The 18,913-nt window shown below is 56.0% G+C and overlaps 2 protein-coding genes across 6 annotated transcripts in view; both read left to right on the plus strand.

Annotated features, from left to right (window-relative positions):
• The first annotated feature begins 2,175 nt into the window (after positions 1–2,175).
• TMEM119 (transmembrane protein 119) lies at positions 2,176–8,611 on the plus strand. Of its 4 annotated transcripts, none has more exons than XM_060119563.1 (3): positions 2,176–2,266; positions 5,115–5,201; positions 6,473–8,611. In XM_060119563.1, the coding sequence occupies exon 3, from the start codon at positions 6,485–6,487 to the stop codon at positions 7,331–7,333; it is 849 nt and encodes a 282-aa protein (XP_059975546.1). In that variant the 5' UTR covers positions 2,176–2,266; positions 5,115–5,201; positions 6,473–6,484; the 3' UTR covers positions 7,334–8,611. The 4 variants fall into 4 exon arrangements, with proteins under 4 accessions (XP_059975546.1, XP_059975545.1, XP_059975544.1 ...); XM_060119562.1 differs by having other exon boundaries at positions 5,115–5,193; XM_060119564.1 differs by lacking the exon at positions 2,176–2,266 and adding an exon at positions 4,491–4,509 and having other exon boundaries at positions 5,115–5,193.
• A 10,160-nt stretch (positions 8,612–18,771) lies between these two features.
• The window catches only part of SART3 (spliceosome associated factor 3, U4/U6 recycling protein), a 49,132-nt gene continuing 48,990 nt past the window's right edge, over positions 18,772–18,913 (plus strand). The window contains exon 1 of one of the 2 annotated variants that reach the window (XM_060119731.1): positions 18,772–18,880. The gene's annotated coding sequence lies outside the window, so the exon portion shown is untranslated. The remainder of the gene's footprint in view (positions 18,881–18,913) is intronic. The other variant, XM_060119732.1, reaches the window with a different exon arrangement.

The following is an 18,913-nucleotide window of genomic DNA, read 5'->3' on the forward strand; positions in this document are numbered from 1 at the left end:
CTGGGATAAACAAAGCTCGGCCGACACCTTGATTTTAGCCCAGTGAGACCCCTTTCTGACTTCCAGCTGCCAGAACGCTAAGATAATAATGGTGTGTGGTTTTAAGTCACCAAGTTTGTGATAATTTGTTATAGCAGCTGTAGGAAACTTATACACTTGGCACCTGGCCAGTGGTTTTGTATTGTCCAGCACGTTTACACCCTCTGACTCCTGATTTTCCCAGCAGCCTTGTGAACAGAAGAAATTCTCTATCCTCATTTTACAGATGATGAAAGAGGCTCCCCGTGGGGCAGGACCTGGTGAAGGCAGACCTAGATCCTGGGTCTCTCTGTCTCCGGTCTGGGGCTGCTCTGGACCCAAAGGAGGAACACAGAATGGGACCGTGACTTAGTCTGGGGCCTCTGGGCCACCCGTGCTGGAAGCAGGCCCTGTTCAGGTTGGTTGTACCTCTGCCCCTTGATCTCTTGGGATCCGATTCCCCTCAGCCCTCAGACTATTGGGGCAGGGGCTCCTCCCCAGGCGGTGGGCCCTGGGGCAGGTCTGGCCACTCCTGCTCACCTGCCATCTGGTCTAAGATGAGGCTGGGACACCCCCTGGCCATCTTCAAGAGGGCTCAGCTGTTACAACATGTCTGTGGGCGGCCACTTGCCCCAGGGGGCCTGTGTGCACATGAGTGTGTGTGTGTGTGTGTCCATTGGTGGACGGTTCCCCATTCCCTTAGGATGCAAGGTTTGGGGTGATCTCAGAGAAGATGGGAAATTTTCTAGTTTTATTTTCCAAACAGCTGCCCCTTCTTTGAGCAGGTGAGTCGGGGCTGCTGGCACCATAGAAGGGAATAGCTGCAACCTAGGGCCCTGGTTCCTAAAGGGTGGTCATGATCTGTTCGTTCACATACTCCCCCTGCTCCAAACCTTCACTGGCTCCCTACTGCCTGGTGGATGAGTGCCATTCTGAGACTGTAATCCTGCCCCGGTGACTTCTCCCGACCTAACCATCAGCTCCTCCCTTTCGTCCACTTCATGCTCCAGCCCAGTTTAATGACAGCCCCTTGTCCGTGCGTGGCGTTCCCAGCCACCTGCCTTTATCCACACTGGTCCTTCCTCCTGGGATGCCCTTCCTGGGTCTCCTCTTGCTGGGACTGTGCTCATTCACAGCCACATCCTCTAAGGCGACTTCCTTGCCTCTTTCTCTCAGGGGATCTCTCTCCGTCCTGGGGTTCCCCGAGCCCTTGACCTCTCTCCTGCCACAGACCCATTTCTGTTTTGTAAAAAAATAATTTACATACGTGTGCTTCTCCTTGGAAGTCTGCGAGCATCTTGAGGGCTGGGCTGTGTCTGATTTGTCTCTGAAATCTGCTCAGCACAGGGCCTGGTGCTGTACAGGTGTTCATTAAGCATTTGATAGATGAATGAATGAATGGTGCAGGAATGAATGAATGCAAAGGACTACTGTCCCACTGGATCCCTCAGGTCTGCCAGAGGGCCCAGTACCCTGGGTGAGCCTCTTGAATTCACCCTGCCTCACTTTCCCCATCTGGGAAATGGGGCCACGACTCCTGCTCTGGCCATTTCATTGGGGTATCACGAGGCCACAGATCTCACGAGGTTAGAGCCATAGGGAACCCAGAGGGCTTCCCACCCACCCCTGCAAATGGGGAAACAGAGGCCTGCCAAAGGAAAGGGCCTGACCAGGGCCAGACAGTGGGTTCCAGGACTCGCTCCCTGCCTCAGGCCTGACCCTCCATGCATCCCTTAAATGCAGCCCGGCTCCCACTCTGCACCCTGAGCCTCGGAAAACCTGAGTCACAGCTGGAACCAAGTGCGGGGAATTTTCCTCCTCATTTTCAGGGACCTCGGAACCTCCCTGACCTCATCCCCTTCAGAAGGCGAGGCAGGATCCCAGCTCTCCGGGCCGTGGGTTCTCCACAGGACGGCCCTGTCTGTGTGTCTGTCATCTTCAGACTGTCCTGGGGACCGGCGGTCAGGGAGGAAATGCCCCATCTGGTGTCCCCGGGGCGTGGAGGGGACGCCCATGGGTGTGAGCAAGGGGGGACTGTGTGTGGCCGAGCTTGGCCCCGCCCCTGCCCCTGTCCCCACCCCAAACCCACTTAATGAAATCAAGCTGGCCCTGCGGAGGGGAGGGAGGGAGGCGGGAGGAGGCGGGAGGGAAGGGGCGGGCGGGCGGCAGCCCAGAGCCGCGGCCACAGGGCACTGCCACGGACTTGCTCAGCTCCACCTGGTGGGACACACTGTGTGCAGAGGAACTGGTGAGTCCTGGGGGCCCCTCCTCTCTCCAGGGAGCCTGGTGTGTCTTGGAGTTTAGGGGGCCAGTGTGAGTGCTTTGGGGGGCTTCTCTAAGTATGTGTGAGCTTTGAGTGTGTGTTGGATGCTGCCTACTTGTGTGTGATCTGCACTAAGGGGGCGGGTGGTGGGATGTGTGTGCACCTTGGATGCCTCCCGAGTGCGGTGCTGGGTTGGCCGGAGTGTTGCGTGTGTGCAGTTGTGTGTGGGTCGTTGGGGTCTTGCTGTAGGGGATGTGTTGTTCTTGAGGAGTGGGCACCAGGGTAGGTGCTCCCGGGGTCTGCGGGAGGGTGGTATGGATGGGGGTGGTCCCATCCGTGGGGATACACGGGGAGTGGTCAGGGGGTGCATATGTGCACATGTTGTCAGAGAACCAGCCCGTTGTGTGTCCACATGTGTTCTCTGTGTATCTGTGTTGGTGGGCAATCTGGGGTGTCGAGATGTTATGCGTCTGTGTCTTTGTGCCTGTGTTGTGTCTGTGTATTGTGTGCCCGTGCTGCTGCTGCTCTGTGCGCACGCGTGTGTGTGTGTGTGTGTGTGTGTGTGTGTGTGTGTGGATTTTGAGCCTTCAGGACCCCCGTCCCTCCCCAGGCCTCCCATCCAAGGGGCCCAGGTCCCTGTCCTCGGCTGCCCCGGAGCAGGGGGTGCAGAGGTTCAGCCAGAACCCGTCCCCACAAGGCCACTAATTGAAGCCAGGTTTTTGTGGGCCACCCCTCCCCCTCTGGCCACCAGTCTGTGAATGGGGGTGGGGCAGCCACTCTGGCCCATCAGTCTCAGGTTCTGGGGAACTTGGCCTTAGGGATGGATTTGCCCCATCTGCCTATTTCCGACCTCAAGTGGGGCTATCACATTTGAGAACAATAAACTCTGAGCGAGCTGGGCTCTGAAGAGAGTCCCTGCTCCCAGCTAGGAGTCCTGGATAGTCACGTGGTGCCACTAATTGCCATCTACACTGTGCCAGCCATCGCTATTTCTTGTCCTAACAATAGTCCAGGAAGGTGGCCTTATCCCCATTGTACAGATGTGGATACCGAGGCTCAGAGAGGTGATCTGCCTGGCCTCAAGACACACAGCTGGGAAATGACCTCCTCCCAGGTATTCGGAGCCGCCTCTCCAGTCAGGCTCTGCCTTGACTGGCTGTGCGACCCTGGGCAGGCCTTTCCCAGTGTTGGGCCTGGGTTTCCTCTTGGGTTAAACAAGAGGAGATGGCCTGACCCCACCTCTTAATGGCCTGTGAGTTTCCGCATCCTGGAAAAAATGAGGACGCAGGGAGGAGGTGGGGGCAGCTGATGGGCAGAACGATCATTTCAGAGCAGCCCAGTTCAGGGTGCCCATTCTACAGATAGAAGACTGAGGCCCAGAAGGGTCAGGGGGCTTGTCAAGCAGGGTCACACAGCCATCTCCTGTGAGGCCCGGCCGGCTCCCGCACTTTGCCTGCACCTTTCCCCCGGAGCCCTGTGGGGACGGTTGTGGTGGGTGTGAGGGACTCTGAGAGTCGGGGTCTCAGCCTTTCAGATCCAGAGGTAGTTTGTGTGGCCTCTTTCCTTATCCTCTGCCCCCACGGATCCTGGGGAAAGGAGGACTTTTCTCTGTCCGACTCACTGCCGCACATTCGTGTGTGTGCGTGTGCGTGTGTGCGTGTGTGCATGTGTGTACGTGTGTGTGCGCGTTGCGTGTGCATGTGTGTGCGTGCGTGCGTGTGTGTGTGTGCGTCTGGTCCTGGATTCCTCACTGGCCGCTCAACGAGATTTCACTCAACGAGGTAAAAGAGTTGCTCTTTCCTGGAGAATGGGGGGAGACAATGAGCAAATTTACACATCAGGTGAGGATAATCATCATTTGTCAGCTTGGGGTGGGAAAATTGGCTGGTCCTGCATCTCTGCTGGGGTAGAAATTCGGCTGCTTCTGAATTTCACCTTCCCTCGGGGAGCAGCTGCTCTGTGCCAGGCACCTTCTGAACTGATCTCATCCGGTCCTAACAGCTCAGCGAGGCAGGCCCTGTGCTCACCTCCTCCCCCTGCCCCCAGAGTCTACAAATGGGGAAAGTGAGGCCCAGAGGGCCCGGGCAGCAAGCTAGACCCAGATGGAGCTAGGGTTCTAATCCTGGCCTAACTGGCCTTGTCACTCTGCTGCCTGCAGGGCTTCACAGCCGTCCCCCCAGGAAAGGCCCCTGGTCTTCAGGCCCCGCTGGTCAGAGTTGCCGTCTACGGTGAGAAGTTTCAGCTGCCGCCATGAAAGGTCTCTCCCGGGCTTGACACAAGACAGAAGGCAGGGAGGTGACTGGCAAGAGACAAAAACCCCAAAGATCAAAGCTCTGTGTAGGAACCTTTGCTAACAAGTGTCAGAGAGGGGAGGGCCCAGGAAGGCTCCTAAACTTTGTGGAACATCTCAAATCCTGGTTCCAGCTGACAAGTGATGTCAGCCAGAGATGTGAGCCCGTTCCTGGGCCAGCCTGAGGCACATGAGAGAGAGTGTGCAGGGTGTGTGTGTGTGTGTGTGAATTCTCAGAGTCACAAAGAAGAAGGTTCAAATCCCAGCTCTGACACTTAGCATCTGTGTGCCCTTGGGCAGGTCACTGTCTGTCTCTGAACCTCTGTTTCCCCATCTGAAAAATGGAGACAAGGTTAGTGGCCAGGGCTTCTGTGGAATTGCCCCCACAAGGGGCTCAGATGAGTAACCCGTGATAAAAGTACACGGTGACCAACTCATCGAAAGTGGACCCCTGGGTGAGTGTGTTGCCTCATTTGATGTCCTGGGAATTATCTTTTGTGTTTTGCCATCTGAGCCAGTTTGTCCAAATTTGTGTCACCTCAGGAGGCCCCGGGTCACTTGGAACAAGCCACTCGATGGCCCTGTGTCATTCCTACATCATCTTCTGAATCCCCAAGTCAGCGTGAGTCGGTATTGTCACCTACTTTATGGAGCTGGGCCTGAGGCCTGGGCACTCGAGGGGACCTGCCGTCAAGACATTGGGCACCTGACTTCCTGCTCCAGCCCAGGAACTCACTGTGTGGCCTGGGGCCTGCCCCTTGCCTTCTCTGGGCCTCTGTCTCCCCATTTCCATCCCCTGGAGAGGGCACCTCAGTCAGGGGATCGTGAGGCTTTTCCATCTTGGCGCTTGTAGCCCCATCCAGAGTCCTGTGCCCTCTGCTGGGTCGGGCAGAGGCTCTCAAGGGGCAGCCTGGGGTGCGCAGGAAGGGGTTCCTGGGTTTGTCTGAGAGGCCAGGCTGACTCGCACTGGCTGGGAGATGTACTGCTTTAGAAGCCGGACTCCTCCATAAAGCTGGGCCATAAGGAATTTATTAGTCAGCCGGGCTGTCTGGGCCGGGGAGGGTCTGGGGGGTTCACGTCGGCAGCAGCTTTCCAGCGGGGGGAGGGAGGTGCGGGGTTCATCTGGATCCCATTTGGTGGCAGCCATAGGACTTAAGCTCCAGCTTTGTTCCAGGCACGAGGGTTTCCTCTGGGCCTCCAGGCCCTGCTTTGAGCCTCGAGGTGGGGGTTAGCCATGGGGCACATGCTCACACAGGCCTCTGCTGAGCTCAGAATCTGGATGCTTCAAAACCTATGAATCTTCCAGAGACGGGATCGCAGAGGAGCTGGGAGCAGCGAGGATGGCTTCCCAGAGGAGGGGGTCAGCTCTCTCAGTTACTCTCTGAGCCCTACCATCCTCTCTCCCTCCGTGCCTGCATCCAAACCCCAGCTCTTCCTTAGCAAGTCACTTAATCCCTCTGAGCCTCAGTTTCCTCACCTGGAAAATGGGTCAGAATGTAGTACCTTCCCTACTGGGCAGTTCTCAGGATTCAATGAGAAATTCCATGTAAGAAATGTAAAATAGTGCCTGGCACATGGCAAGCAATGAAAGGGTAAGCTCTTATTCATTCAGCCAACTCCAGCAAGATGCATTTATTGAGCACTTGCTGTATACCAGCTATGATGCAAAACCCCGAGGGTGCCAAGATAAATAAGATTTAGCCCTTGCCTTCCAGAAGCTCAGAGTGAAGTCGGGGGGACCAGTGTAAACCCCGGGATGGGGTCCATTGTATGGTGGGGAGGCTCAGGCCCGGGGAAGGGAAGCGACTTGCTGGAATAGGTTCTGTGTCTGCTGCGCCTCCTCAGGGTCCCCTGAGGCTGGGGCCCCGCCCTGACGTCTCTCCTGCCTCGTCTCCCCACAGGCTCCAGGCAGCATGGTTTCCGCAGCGGCCCCCAGCCTCACGGCGTCTCTGCTGCTTCTCCTGCGGGTGCTGCCCACGGCATCCTACTCCGTGTCCCTGCGGGCCACCTTCCTGGAGGACACGGCGGGCAGCGGGGAGGCTGAGGGCGCGTCGGCCTCCTCCCCGAGCCTCCCTCCACCCCGGACCCCAGCCCTCAGCCCCACATCAGTGGGGCCCCAGCTCACGCCCCTAGCGGGCCCCAAGCCCCCCACCAACTTCCTGGACGGCATCGTGGATTTCTTCCGCCAGTACGTGATGCTCATCGCTGTGGTGGGCTCCCTGGTTTTCCTGCTGCTGTTCGTCATCTGTGCCGCTCTCATCACCCGCCAGAAGCACAAGGCCTCTGCCTACTACCCCTCATCTTTCCCTAAGAAGAAGTACGTGGACCAGAGTGACCGGGCCGGGGGCCCCCGGGCCTTCAGCGAGGTCCCTGACCGGGCCCCTGACGGCCGGCCCGACGAGGCCCGGGATTCCTCCCAGCAGCTCCAGGCTGACATCCTCGCCGCCACCCAGAACCTCAAGTCTCCCGCCAGGGCCGCCCCGGGCATGGGAGATGGAGCCAGGATGATGGAGGGCAAGTCAGAGGAAGAGGAGAAAGGCAGCCGGGAGGCAGACCAGGAAGCCCAGGGACATGGGGTCCCGGCAGAGAAACCAGAGGTGCCGCCAGAGGAGCCCTGCTCAGCGCAGGCAGATGGGGCTCTGGCAGCCACTGAAGGTCAAGGGGAGCCAGAAGCAGCTCCCTCATTAGCCCACGAAGCCGGGGGCCCAGCTGGTTCCCTCGAAAACCCCTGTGCTTGTGGCAGTGTCCCCCCCAGCATCTAACAGGCCTCTAGGGCTGCCGGCCCTGATTGTCGGACCCCTGGTGGTCACCTCCTTGGGCACAGAAAGGTCCTCGGCCCTTACCGTGCTCTGACACCCCCTACTTGGCCACTGCCCGCTGCAAATCCCGGCATGTCTGATCTTACTACAGCAGGCAGAGATGCTGGTCTCTGTTCCACCCTCAGGAATCTCATCGACTTCGAGAACATTTGTCCCCGCAGCCCCAAGGGCTACATCCCAAAGTACAGCTCCTCTGGGGAGATGGAGCTGAGGATGTGTCCCCGTCACAGCCACGTCCGCTGGGAAACATATGTCTCAGGTCCCTTGTGACAATGCAAACATCGTCGCTTTCCATCGAGGTAGGAAAGAGAAACAGAATAACTGGGAGTTTTGGAAGAGGTTGAACAGATGGGAGATGCAGAGGTGCCTGGGGTTGAAGCAGGGAGAGGTACCACAGAAGATCAGTCAGGAAGCTTCCGTGAGGGGTCCTGCACCGATCACGACAGGTTCCTAAGTGAGCATTTCCCAAACTGGGTTCCCTGGAAGAAAGATTTTGATGTCCAGTGAATGAATTGAGAAAACATTGCTTCTCTGCTCTGCGTACCCTCCTTGGAGCCCCCCAAGGCTCTGACAAGTCCCGCAGTAAAGGTGCCCATGGAATCTGATTTCGCTTAGCCTTTCCCAAAAAGCTTTTGGCCGCGGAGTACTTTTGTTTTTGTTTTACAGCTACAGAGTAAAATCCTGAAGAGAACACTCTGGAAGTTACAGCTCCAGATGTTCTCCGGGGTGCCCCCTCACCAGTTCCTGGTTGGTCCGGGGTGAAGGCTGTGGAGGTGGAGGCTCAGCCTCTCAGGCGCTGCCTCTCATCCTGCTACTGCTGCGGGCGTGGGGCAAATGAATTGAACTTTCTTGCCAGGGCCCCAGAGCAACCTAGAAGTGGTGGGGGGCAGGGCTGTGTGTGAGGGGACCCCACTCTGGGGGAATCTGAGGGGATCAGGGAGGGTTTCCAACAGGCTGGAGCAGGGGGACCCTGACCCCCTGCCCTTCACACACTCACACACACACACACACACACACACACACACACATATCTGGCAGCCTGTGCCCATAGCATTCTTTAGTCTTCGACAAGGGAGCCTGAGCTCCGTCCTGATTTGGGGAGGCTCTGGGTGGGGGTTCCTCTTCCCCATCCCTCCGTCCGCCCTCCCCCCAACCGCTGCACAACTCTCCAGGTGCTAGGATATAACAAACTAGCACAATAAACCTTTATTCTGGCCTGAGCGTCACTGGTTTTCTTGGGGCGGTAGCGGGGGAGGAATGAATCTGCTGGGAGGTGGGGAGCATTTCCCCTGGGCTGTTCCATGGAGGTGGGGCAACTTTCTGGGGCCAGGGGCTGAATGGGCAGATTGGTGTGGGAAATGGAGGGAGGGATGGATGGATGCCCCATGGGAACAGGGGCCGGAGCTTGTGCCCCATCAGCCCTGGGCTTGTGGCCACAGAGGCAGGTTCCACGCATGCCTCTGCTACTTACTGTGTCTGCAGGAGAACCACCACCTCTCCGTTTCCCCCAAGGGGCAGTGGAGGGGCTTGGGGCTGAGGTTTCAGTTTCCCCTGACCCTGCAGAGCGGCGAAGGACTGGCCCGGGTCTTAGGGACAATGCCACACTCGCCGCACCCTTGGCCAGTGGTGCGTGGGGGTGGAGGCACCCCTGGCTTGTGTCTCCTTGCCCACCAGCCTCCTCCTCGCCTTTGATGGCCACAGCTGGAATCCAGATGCGGCTGGGCTGCGAGCACGTGCTGGATCCCTGGGGTGATGGGGGCAGGGAGGCCATCCTCCTGCAGCCCCTCTCCTCCGCCGACCCCACATCCATCCGGAGGGGGCCGGGGTTTGGGTTTCATAACACACAATGGCCACTGTCTTGCTCAGTAGGGAAGGGCCCTCCCTCTCTCAGCCCAGACAGGCTCCTGCCCAAGAATGCAGGGAGAATCGAAATACAGATACCGAATACCCGGATGCTGTGTGGCTGGGACCACGTCACTCAACCTTTCTGGGTGGGACAGGCTCTCTCCTTCTTCCTGAACTCCTGCGGGGGTCCTAAGCACTGGGGTGTGGCTGGGAAGTGCATGAAGCTTCCTCATGACAGGCAAAACCCAGGTAAGACAGAAGCGGACATTGGTGATCCCTGGAGAGCAGGCAGGGAGACATCTCCCAATCAGCAGCTCCTGGTCAGTGGCTCCCCACTGGTGCCCAGTGGGCCCTCCAGAGAACGTGGAGTGTGTGGCCTTAGCCACAGCCTGTGTCCCCAGGTTACTGCTGGGGGGGATAAAGGAGGTGGTCTGAGCCCCAGTGCAGGAGTCAACCTCTCCCTCACCTCTGAGCTTTTACAGCTACTATTCCCTCTGCCTAAGACACCCTTCCACCCCCCTCCTTGCCTTGCTAACTCTCATCTTCTAGCTTCTGGCTTAGATGTCCCCTCCTCCTGGGAGTCTTCCTGGACGCCCCGCACCCAGCCTCTCTTCCACAGTCCCCTGGGCTCAAGGATGATAAAAAATTGTTTACAATTAAGGGGCATCTGTTATGTGCCAGGCACTGCTCTAAGCAGGGGACAGCATTAACTCATGGCAACCCTACGAGGTGGGCACTGTTATTATCCCCATGTCACAGATGGGGAAACTGAGGTCCAGAGAGGGGAAGTCAGTTGCCCAGGTCACACAGCCAAGATTCCAGCCCTGCAGTCTGATTCTGGAGTCTGAGTTCTCCGCTGGGCTCTACTGCTTTTCTGATGAATGAACGAGTGACTGAATGAAGGAAGCGCTTGGGGCTTCCTTCCACTGAGGCTTAGAGCCCCTCCACTCTGCTCCCGCCTCTGTGATGGAGTTTCCCAGGAGGGACACACATCTGGCTGGCACCAAGCGGGGAGTGAGCCGCGGAGGGAGACCATGGTGGGAGCGTGTGTGGCTAGGGCCAAGCGGGGGTGGGGGTGGGGGAAGAACGGGGCTTAAGCGTGTGGGTGAGGGGTTCCAGTGTTCCCAGGTATCCGGGGGGCTGCCAGGGCACGGCCAGGCCCCCACTGTCCTCATGGCGGCCCCCAGCCTGGGAGTCTGTCCTGGGGCCAGGCCCACTGCCGCCGTCGAGGGGGAGAGGGAGGGCGAGCAAAACCACCCTGAGACATGAACCCTAGCTCGTGTGGAAATGGGGCTTCTGGTGACGTGTGGTAGGGTTGGGGGTTGCTGAAGAGCCCTCTTTCCCATGTCCTGCGCTGCTCTGATCGCTTGACAGGCTGGGTATAATCTGGCTGGGGTCATGTCCGGGGTGTGGGCAGGAGGGACAGAACCCCCACTTCCCAGGCCGTTGTGTGCTGAGCGCATCATCCTTAACCTTCTGGGGTGCTCGGAGTGGTTTGGGCTCTGGGGTGAGACCACTTGGGTCAATGCCAGCTCCAAGCTTTCCTGGCTGTGTGACCTTGGGTGAATCACCTCACCTCTCTGGGCCTCTGTTTCCATGTGTGTAAAGAGAGGATGATCCTACCTCACCTGGCAGGGCTCTCCACCTGCACAGTGGGTTTACCTGGGAGCTTTGAAAAATCCTGACTCCTGGACCCCACCCAGACCAATGAAATCATCATGTCTGAGGGTGCAGCCAGGCAGTTGTCACAGCCAACATTCACAGTCCACGAGGAGAGGGGCCTGGTGGTCTGTCCACCACTGTTTCCCTAGCACTCAGCACGGTGCCTGGCACATAGCAAGTGCTCCGTGTGTGCATGCATGTGTGTAAGGCTGAAGGAAGGCATCGTGCCCACACATCCATAACCACATTTAACCCTCCCCACACTCTTTATAGAGAGAGGAGCAATATCATTACCCCCATTTTACAGATGAGAAAACTGAGGCTCAGAGGGGCATAGTGACTTGCCTGAGGTCACACAGCTGGGCATAGCTGGGATTCGGACCCAGGTCTGTGGCTCCTCAGCCTGGACTCTTCAGCGCTGAGGCTCCTGCCTCATTTTAGAACTTTGTGGTCCAAAAATAGAGCCCCTCCGCTGATGGTAGGGTGGACATGTGCGTTTTGTATCCATTACATTTCATCTTGGGTCTTTGTTCCAACACCACCCTGCCTCCCGGGGTGATGACGGTGACTGCCCAGTGCCTGTCTCTGTTTTCATTCATAGACACTTGGAATCATCCAGTTTTCCTTCATTGGGATTAATTAAAACTCTGGATTCCAAGGTGGCCCAGGAGTGAGTAGCAGGTCCTAGATCTTTTGTTTTCCAACCGTAATTCTTTAATGAGCACCTACTCTGTGCCAGGTATTGGGGAGAAACTGTTAACAAAACAGATCTGAGGCTATATTCTAGTGGAGGAGATGAAACTTCATAAAAGAATCATCCAGATGTAACCACAATGATTAATAACAGGAATAGCTGCCATTTAAAAATGGACAGTTATTCACTTCTGGCGCTTTACCCATATTACTTTTTACAGCTTTACCGAGGTATAATTGACACACAATAAAATGCACATATTCAAGTGTACAGTTTGATAATTTTGACATATGTGTATAAAGCCATCACCACAATTGAGATAATGGACATATCAGTCACCCTTTGTAATCTCTCCTTACTGTTCCTCTCCATCCCCCACCCCAGTCCCCAGGCAACTATTGATCTGCTTCCTGTCACTATGAATCATTTTTATTTTCTGGAGTTTTGTATAAATGAACCATACAGTGCAGTGTGTACTTTTTTTTTTTTTTTTGGTCTGGCTTCTTCAAGTCAGCATAAATATTTTGAGATTCATTCATGTTGTTGTATCTATCAATATTTCCCTCTTTTTATTGCTGAGTAGTATTCCCTTGTATGAATGTATGAAGACTTATCTGTTCACCAGTTGATGGATGTTTGGGTGCTTTCCAGCTTTTGGCTATTACAAATAAAGCTATGAATTACTGATATTGTTTTATCTCTTCCTCCCAACCTTCTTAATGAGATGATGGTTAGTTCTCCCCATTTTACAGATGAAAAAAATGGAGACTCAGAGAGGTCAAGTAATTTATCCAAGGTCACACAGCCAGTAGTTGGAGCATAGAATCTTAAAGAGTGAGAATGTTTGAGCTACGTGACTTTAGGGAAACGCTAAAGTTCAGAGAGCCTCAGACCAGCCCCTCATTTTATACTTGGGCATCTGAGGCTGGGTCTCGTCCAGAGCTGGGTGAGAATTTGGGGCTCCAGTGGGCAGTCTTGTGCTGTGTCTGGCTCTGCTCTGCTTTACCCTGGCTCTTCATCTGGTCTGGGGGAAGGATCTGTCTGGAGTGGGGTAGGGATCTGACATTTTTTCAAGAGGTTTTAATTTCAGGATTCCTCCGGCTGCTCAGAAATAGCAGGAAGGATTTGATACTGGCTCCAGGGCCCGGGAGGTTCCCCCGCAGCTGCTCCACCTCCCCAGGCGGGTGCAGGGTTTATGGCGGCAGCTGCAAAGTATAAAATAGTCCTGCTCGTAAATCCACTCTTGCCAGGGTCCCTGATGCCAGAGGTCTCTGCGATGCTCAGCATGGAGTCCCACCAGCCGCTGGGGACCTGCAGGGACACTGAGGGTGCCCTGGCAGGCTGGAGGGTCCAGGTTTAGGGTGTCTACCTGCAGCCTCTCCCTTAGGGTTTGGGGAGCCCGACTCAGCTGGAGGGGCTGGAGAGGGGAAAAGACTGGGGTTGCATACAGGGGATTGGGGACAGCGACGGAAGGGGGAGGTAGTGGACACGGACATAAGGAACCAGGAGACCCAGTTAAGGGTCCTCCTAGCTGTGTGACTTGGGCATGTCACCTTTTTGAACTATGGGTTCCTCACTTTTAAAGCTGGGGCCACAGCCCTTGCCCTGTCTCCCCACAATACTGTGAGGTTAATAGATGTGAATGCACTTTACAAGGTGCAGGGCAGGGTAGCCTGATGGTTAGGGGTTCAGATGACCCAGGATGGAATCTCAACTCTGCCACCACCCAGCTGTGTGACCTTGGGCAAGTCACTTAACCTCTCTGGGCCTGAGTTTCCTCATCTGTGAAACGGGAGCTTGGAGGGAGTTGAGTGCATTCCGTTAAAGGGCTTAGAACAGGCCCCCACGAGTGCTCAATGAATGTGAGCTTTTGTTAGCTGTAAACTGTGAAGTGTGGTGTCCCACGAAGAGAAAAGAGGGAAACTTCTGTGTCTAAAGGTCTGGCTGTTCTGCAAGTTACCTCTTCTCTCCAGGTCTAGGTTTAGAAACTTCAGAATCATAAGATCAGTGATTCTAGATTCTTGGAACTTTAGAGTCTAAACATCTATTCTTGGGGGGCAGGGCAGAGGGTCCTAGAAGGGTTGGTGAAATCTGAGCACTTCCAGCAGCCAGGGAAGTCCCGTGAACTCCAGGGAGGGGGTGACGGACGCGGCCAGAGACAGAGACAGGCTGCTGTGGCCCTTTGGGTGGAGAAAAGTCACCCTCACCCTGTGGGCCCCTCTGCAGGGGTTTGGCGACCAGTGGGGGCTAGGGGTCATGCTGCAGCTGTTCCCCGTATCCCTCTGGGGTGCGGTGACCCCAGCCAGGGCTTGAACGTTGTCTGGCAGGCACAGCTGGAGGCGTGGCCAGCAACACGGGCTGGGGAGCCCAGGGACTGGGGCCCATCTAGGGCAGGCACTGGGGCTATTTCTAGGTTGGAAAGGGGAGGGGGACCCAGTGGGATTAATTGCCAGATGACCTGGAACATCTCTCCTCCCCTCTCTGCTGTGTTTCCCTCTATAAAACAAACCAAATGCTTAGACTGGCCAGAAACTCCTTCAGGCACCGTGGGGGAAGGGCAGAAGGTGTCTACATCTCCGAAAGGCTGGGGTTCGAATCCCGGCATTCAAATCCCACCTCCAGGCTGCGTGACCTTGGGCAACTTCTGCCCTCTCTCGGAGCCTCAGTGTTTCACCTGTGAAACCACAGGTGTTGCCCTGCTGTGAGAATCAGATAAGAAAATGCTGCTTGAGCATGTGGCCCACGTGAGAGACCCCCTGAGCCCCCACATCTCCCACCTGTGCCCTTCCTCGGGGTTTAAAGCCCACCGCGAGGGCCTGTTTCCATCACTGCTTCAGCATGCACTGTGTAGCAAGTGTGGCACTGAGCACTTTCTACACACTGCGTCCTCACAAAGCTGAGGGCAGTACAGATATTATCCACCTTCTACAGAGGGAGGCACGGAAGCTCAGACAGGCCAAGTGACTCGCCCAAGGTCACGCAGCCAGAAAGACCCTGAGCCAGGCTTTGAACGTCCTGCGCTTGTCGTATCCCATAGGAAGTGCTCTAACCACAGCTCCACACGGCCTACAAGCCTATTCATGAATGAATGAGCGCATGAATGCAGAGTAATGGGGTTGGAGGAGGGGGCCCAAAGCCAATGTGTCCAGACTTCCATGTGACCCCACAGCTCAGCGGGTGGCAGGGGCGTCATCACAGCTGCCGGGGGCTGCATCCACTGCAGTCTGCGAGGAGGAAAGGCACGAAAGAGGGCTTTGACCACAAATGGCAGCGGACTCTGGCCCCTCCTGTTCACAAACTGCGCCTGCGCGCGCCTTGCGTGGGGCGGGCACTCTGCTGGGGGGAGGGTGGCACCCCAGCCCCTTGCGCCACCACCCAGCAGGCGGCCTGTTTCCCCTCGCTACCGAGTGTGCTGAAGGGGTCTGCGAGGCCACGTGGCCCGGGAATGACCAAGCTAGTCTGTCGAACGCCAGCCAACGCTTTGCTCCTGCCCCGGACGCTGCATGGAGACGACGCCGAGAGTTCACCGGGTCCAGGGTCAAGCTCACAGCCCTGAGCTCTCTGGAGGCATGAACTTGGAGGTGGGCACCCAGGCAGGCCCTGGCCCTGGTCTGGAGCCCCGGGGTGGAGGTCTGGCTGTGCCCACTCCCTGGCTGTGCCGCCTGAGGAAAGTTGCTCATGCTCTCTGGACCTCAGCTGCCTCTCCCACAAACGAAAGAAGGCGGCTTGATCTGGATTTCAGATTCCACCCAGCGGCGGGCCTCGAACTCTGCTCCCGTGTGAGCCGTTATTGTCAGCAGCTGGGGCAGGAGCTGCAAGACGCCATTTTTCCTGAAGTAAGAAGAATCACTCAATTCTTGGACGAGAAGAGCTTGGAAGAACCTGGCTTTTTTACCCTCTCGAATCCATCCCCAGGGAGATCAGCCTCCCCCCACGTTAAGAGACCCCTGGAAGAGTTCTCCCAGCTCCTTTGACGCTCTCTCCAGCATCTGAGCAAAACCTCAGTCTCAGGAAGCCCTTTTCCATCTAAGGTAAGTTGAGCCGGTTGGGCCCGAGGGCCGATTTCCCTGCAGCCCGGCCCGTAGCACGAGCTCTGGCTGGAAGGACCGGGCCAGCCACTGGGGAGCCAGTTAGAGACACTTCTGAATTTTTCCGCTGGCCTCTCACAAGAAAAGAACATCTTATCTTTGTCCGGATCTGATCTCCGCACTGTCTGGTTTTGAGTAGACTGCGGGGAGAGAGAGGGGCCCTTTTGGAGGGTCGTACTGCAACATCTACCAAGGTTGTCAATGTCCTTGTCCTTTGCCCCAGAGATTCTCTTCTGGAATCTGCCTACAGAAATACCTGTGTGTGGGCCCTGAGATGGGATGTTCGTGCCAGCATTGTTTAGAATAAGTGACAAAAAGGGAAACCGCTTACGTGCCGATTGCTGCGGGAGGCTTAAGGAGACGGTAGTCCTGTTGAGTGGGGGGATATTCAGAGAGGATTCGCTTCTGGGGAAAAGGGTCTGGACATAAAAACTATCGTCAGCATTTCCCAGTTTGCTTTTCACATAAATGATTTCATGTGAAAAATCACTACGAAGTCGGTTTGATCAGCTTCCTTGAACCAACGAGGGAGCATCCCTGCGCAGTAAATTCTTGACGGATGCGGTACCCCAGGGGCGAAGGGACTTGTCACACAGCGGGTGAGTTGGGAGAGGGCTCAGGTCCTGGGTCTGGCCTGGCAGCTCATCCTCCTTGTGGTCTGTTTTCTATCTTATGTTAGGGGAAAGGGTGGCCCTGGCGTAGGGGACTCACACCTGGGAGTCACCTGTTTGAAGTGTGAGCCCAGACTTCTGCTACCCAGGCTTCAGGCATCCCTAGAACAGAACCCGTTCAGGGTGCCTCTGGGTCAGGTGTCGGGCAGAGTGGGACCTGGGTGAGCTCGAGAACGGGGATCACAGGCGGCAGAGCTGGACAGCCCTGAGTCATCACATGTTTCCCAGGCCATCCTGCACATGGGTGTCTTTGCAGACACCAGGTCCTACTGGGGGGTTTGCCGAGGCAAAGGGTACAAGCATCGTGTTTTCAGAGTTGCTGCCAAATGACTTTTCCAGAATGCGTCACCAATTTCCATTCTTATCTTGGTCTAAGGGTGGTTCCGTTTCCCCACACCCTTGACGACACTGTGAGTTTCCAGTCGAAGAGAGAAGTGGTATTCCATTGTTGTTTTCGTTATGGTTCTCTGATTACAGGTGAGAGGAGCTTTTAACCTCATGGAGTTCCTCTCCTATGAATTACCTGTTTCTGTCCTTAGTCTCCACGTGTATTGGTGGGGTACCCACTGATTTTCAACTTTTTTGAGCTGCAGAATCCTTTGTTTGAACAAACTCTTCCTAGGAATCCTAACTAAGTTAAATGAAAGCAGAGCTGCATCCTGGAAGGGGGGGTGGGATACCCAGAGGGCACCTGTTTGCCCCTTTTCCCCCTCTGCAGGGGCCCCTAGGGCTCAGTGGATCAGAGTTTGCAAACAATTGGTATAGTCCTACCACTCCAGCTACAAATGGGGAAACAGACCCAAAGCCACCCAGAAAGGTAACAGCCGAGTCTGGTCTCCAGCGCAGATCACCTGACTCTGTCAGTGTTCATTCAAGAAGGATCTCTAGGGCTTCCCTGTCGGCGCAGTGGTTGAGGGTCCGCCTGCCGATGCAGGGGACACGGGTTCGTGCCCCGGTGTGGGAAGATCCCACATGCCGCGGAGCGGCTGGGCCCGTGAGCCATGGCCGCTGAGCCTGCGCGTCCGGAGCCTGTGCTCCGCAACGGGAGAGGCCACAACAGTGAGAGGCCCGCGTACCGCAAAAAAAAAAAAAAAAGAAGGATCTCTAGGTAGGTGATCCAGCCATGAGTGACAGTTTCCTCACTTCCTGTCTATGCCCTTCACTTGTTTTTTGTGTGATGCTGGTGGTAGAGGTGGAGATGATGGCGGTGGGGATGGGGTGGTGGAGGTGATGGTGATAAGGTGGTCATGATGTTGGTGGGCGTGGGTGCAGATGTCGGTGGTGGAGGTGGCGGAGGTGATGGTGGAGGTGATCATCCTTGCCTTGTTCCTCATCTTCATGGGAGTGCTTCCAAAGTTTTCCCGTGGGCATGATGTTTGCTGTAGTTTCTTGGTAAATGTCCTCTTTTCAAGTTAAGGAAATTCCTTTCTATTCTTAGATTGCCAGGATTTCTGAGTTGCAGATGGGTATTGAGTTTATCAAATGCTTTGCAGTCTCTATGAAGATGAGACAGTTCTCTTCTCTCACCGTGGGGCACCGGATGGAGACGTCCCTGGGACAATCTGGGTGAACTGATTTTGCCTCAAGCCCGGAACCTCGCTCTCTCTCGTCCACTTTCCCTGTCCCTTCTTTCTCTCTCCCTAAACACAGACACTTTTTCAGGCCCGAGGAGCCTGACGGTAGAGGAGGGTGAGGCATCAGAATAGAAATGATCTCCCCGTGCTGGGTCAGCGCTTTCCGCCTGCCTGACTTCTGCTGCCGTTTCCTGTGCTAATCCCAGGGGGGACCAGCCCCCCTCCCCATCTGGTTCCAGACATAGCTGGAGACATTCTGAGGGTGCATGAAAATGCTGGTGGCAGACAGACAGGGGAGGATCTTGAAGCCCCGCATTCCTCTCTGGGGTGCTGGAGGAGGGGTGGGCGCGGGGCGGGTGTGTGGTGAGGCAGGAATTTGTCTTGGTGGGGGCAGGGTTGGTCCGGGGTGTGGGGAGAAGGGCTGGGTTGCTAGGCAAAAGCGGCAGAGATGAATCATGTTCTGGCGTGAGCTGGTTATGGGCTAAAATGAGAAGTTATCCAAGGATGTGGAATCTTTTTGTTTGAGCTGGAAGGGAATATGGAGGCATTGGGTTCAGCCCCCTGGTTTTGCAGACAGAGGAACCGCAGATACAGAGACGGAGAAAGGTTTGCCCAGAGAGTAAGGAACGGGCATCTTGCCTCCTAGTTTTTTCCACGGACTGTGGCCAGAATAAGGCTTTGGCACCAACTCCTGTATTGTACGCAGTTACCGTTCTAGGCATCCGAGATTTCATGAATCCTCAGGCATGCTTTCCCTGAGGAAGAGAAATCCAGAGCGATACGCTCTGAGATGGCTATGAACAGTGTGATGTCAGGGTGGATGGGGGAGGCCTGTCTGGGGAGGTGGCATTTGAAGTGAGACCTGGATGCAGGCGGCAGCCCTGGGAAGCTCTGGGAAGAGGGCTGCAGGCAGAGGGACCAGCCAGTTCAAAGGCCCTGCGGTGGGAATGAGTTTGGTGAGTTTGAGGGACAGCAGGGAGGCCAGTGGG

This window comes from Mesoplodon densirostris, chromosome 15 (assembly GCF_025265405.1).
Source record: "Mesoplodon densirostris isolate mMesDen1 chromosome 15, mMesDen1 primary haplotype, whole genome shotgun sequence".
Classification (NCBI taxonomy): Eukaryota; Metazoa; Chordata; class Mammalia; order Artiodactyla; family Ziphiidae; genus Mesoplodon; species Mesoplodon densirostris.

Coding starts and splice junctions, on each gene's coding strand:
- TMEM119 (XM_060119563.1), top strand. CDS start 6,485: ATGGTTTCCGCAGCGGCCCCCAGCCTCACGGCGTCTCTGCTGCTTCTC.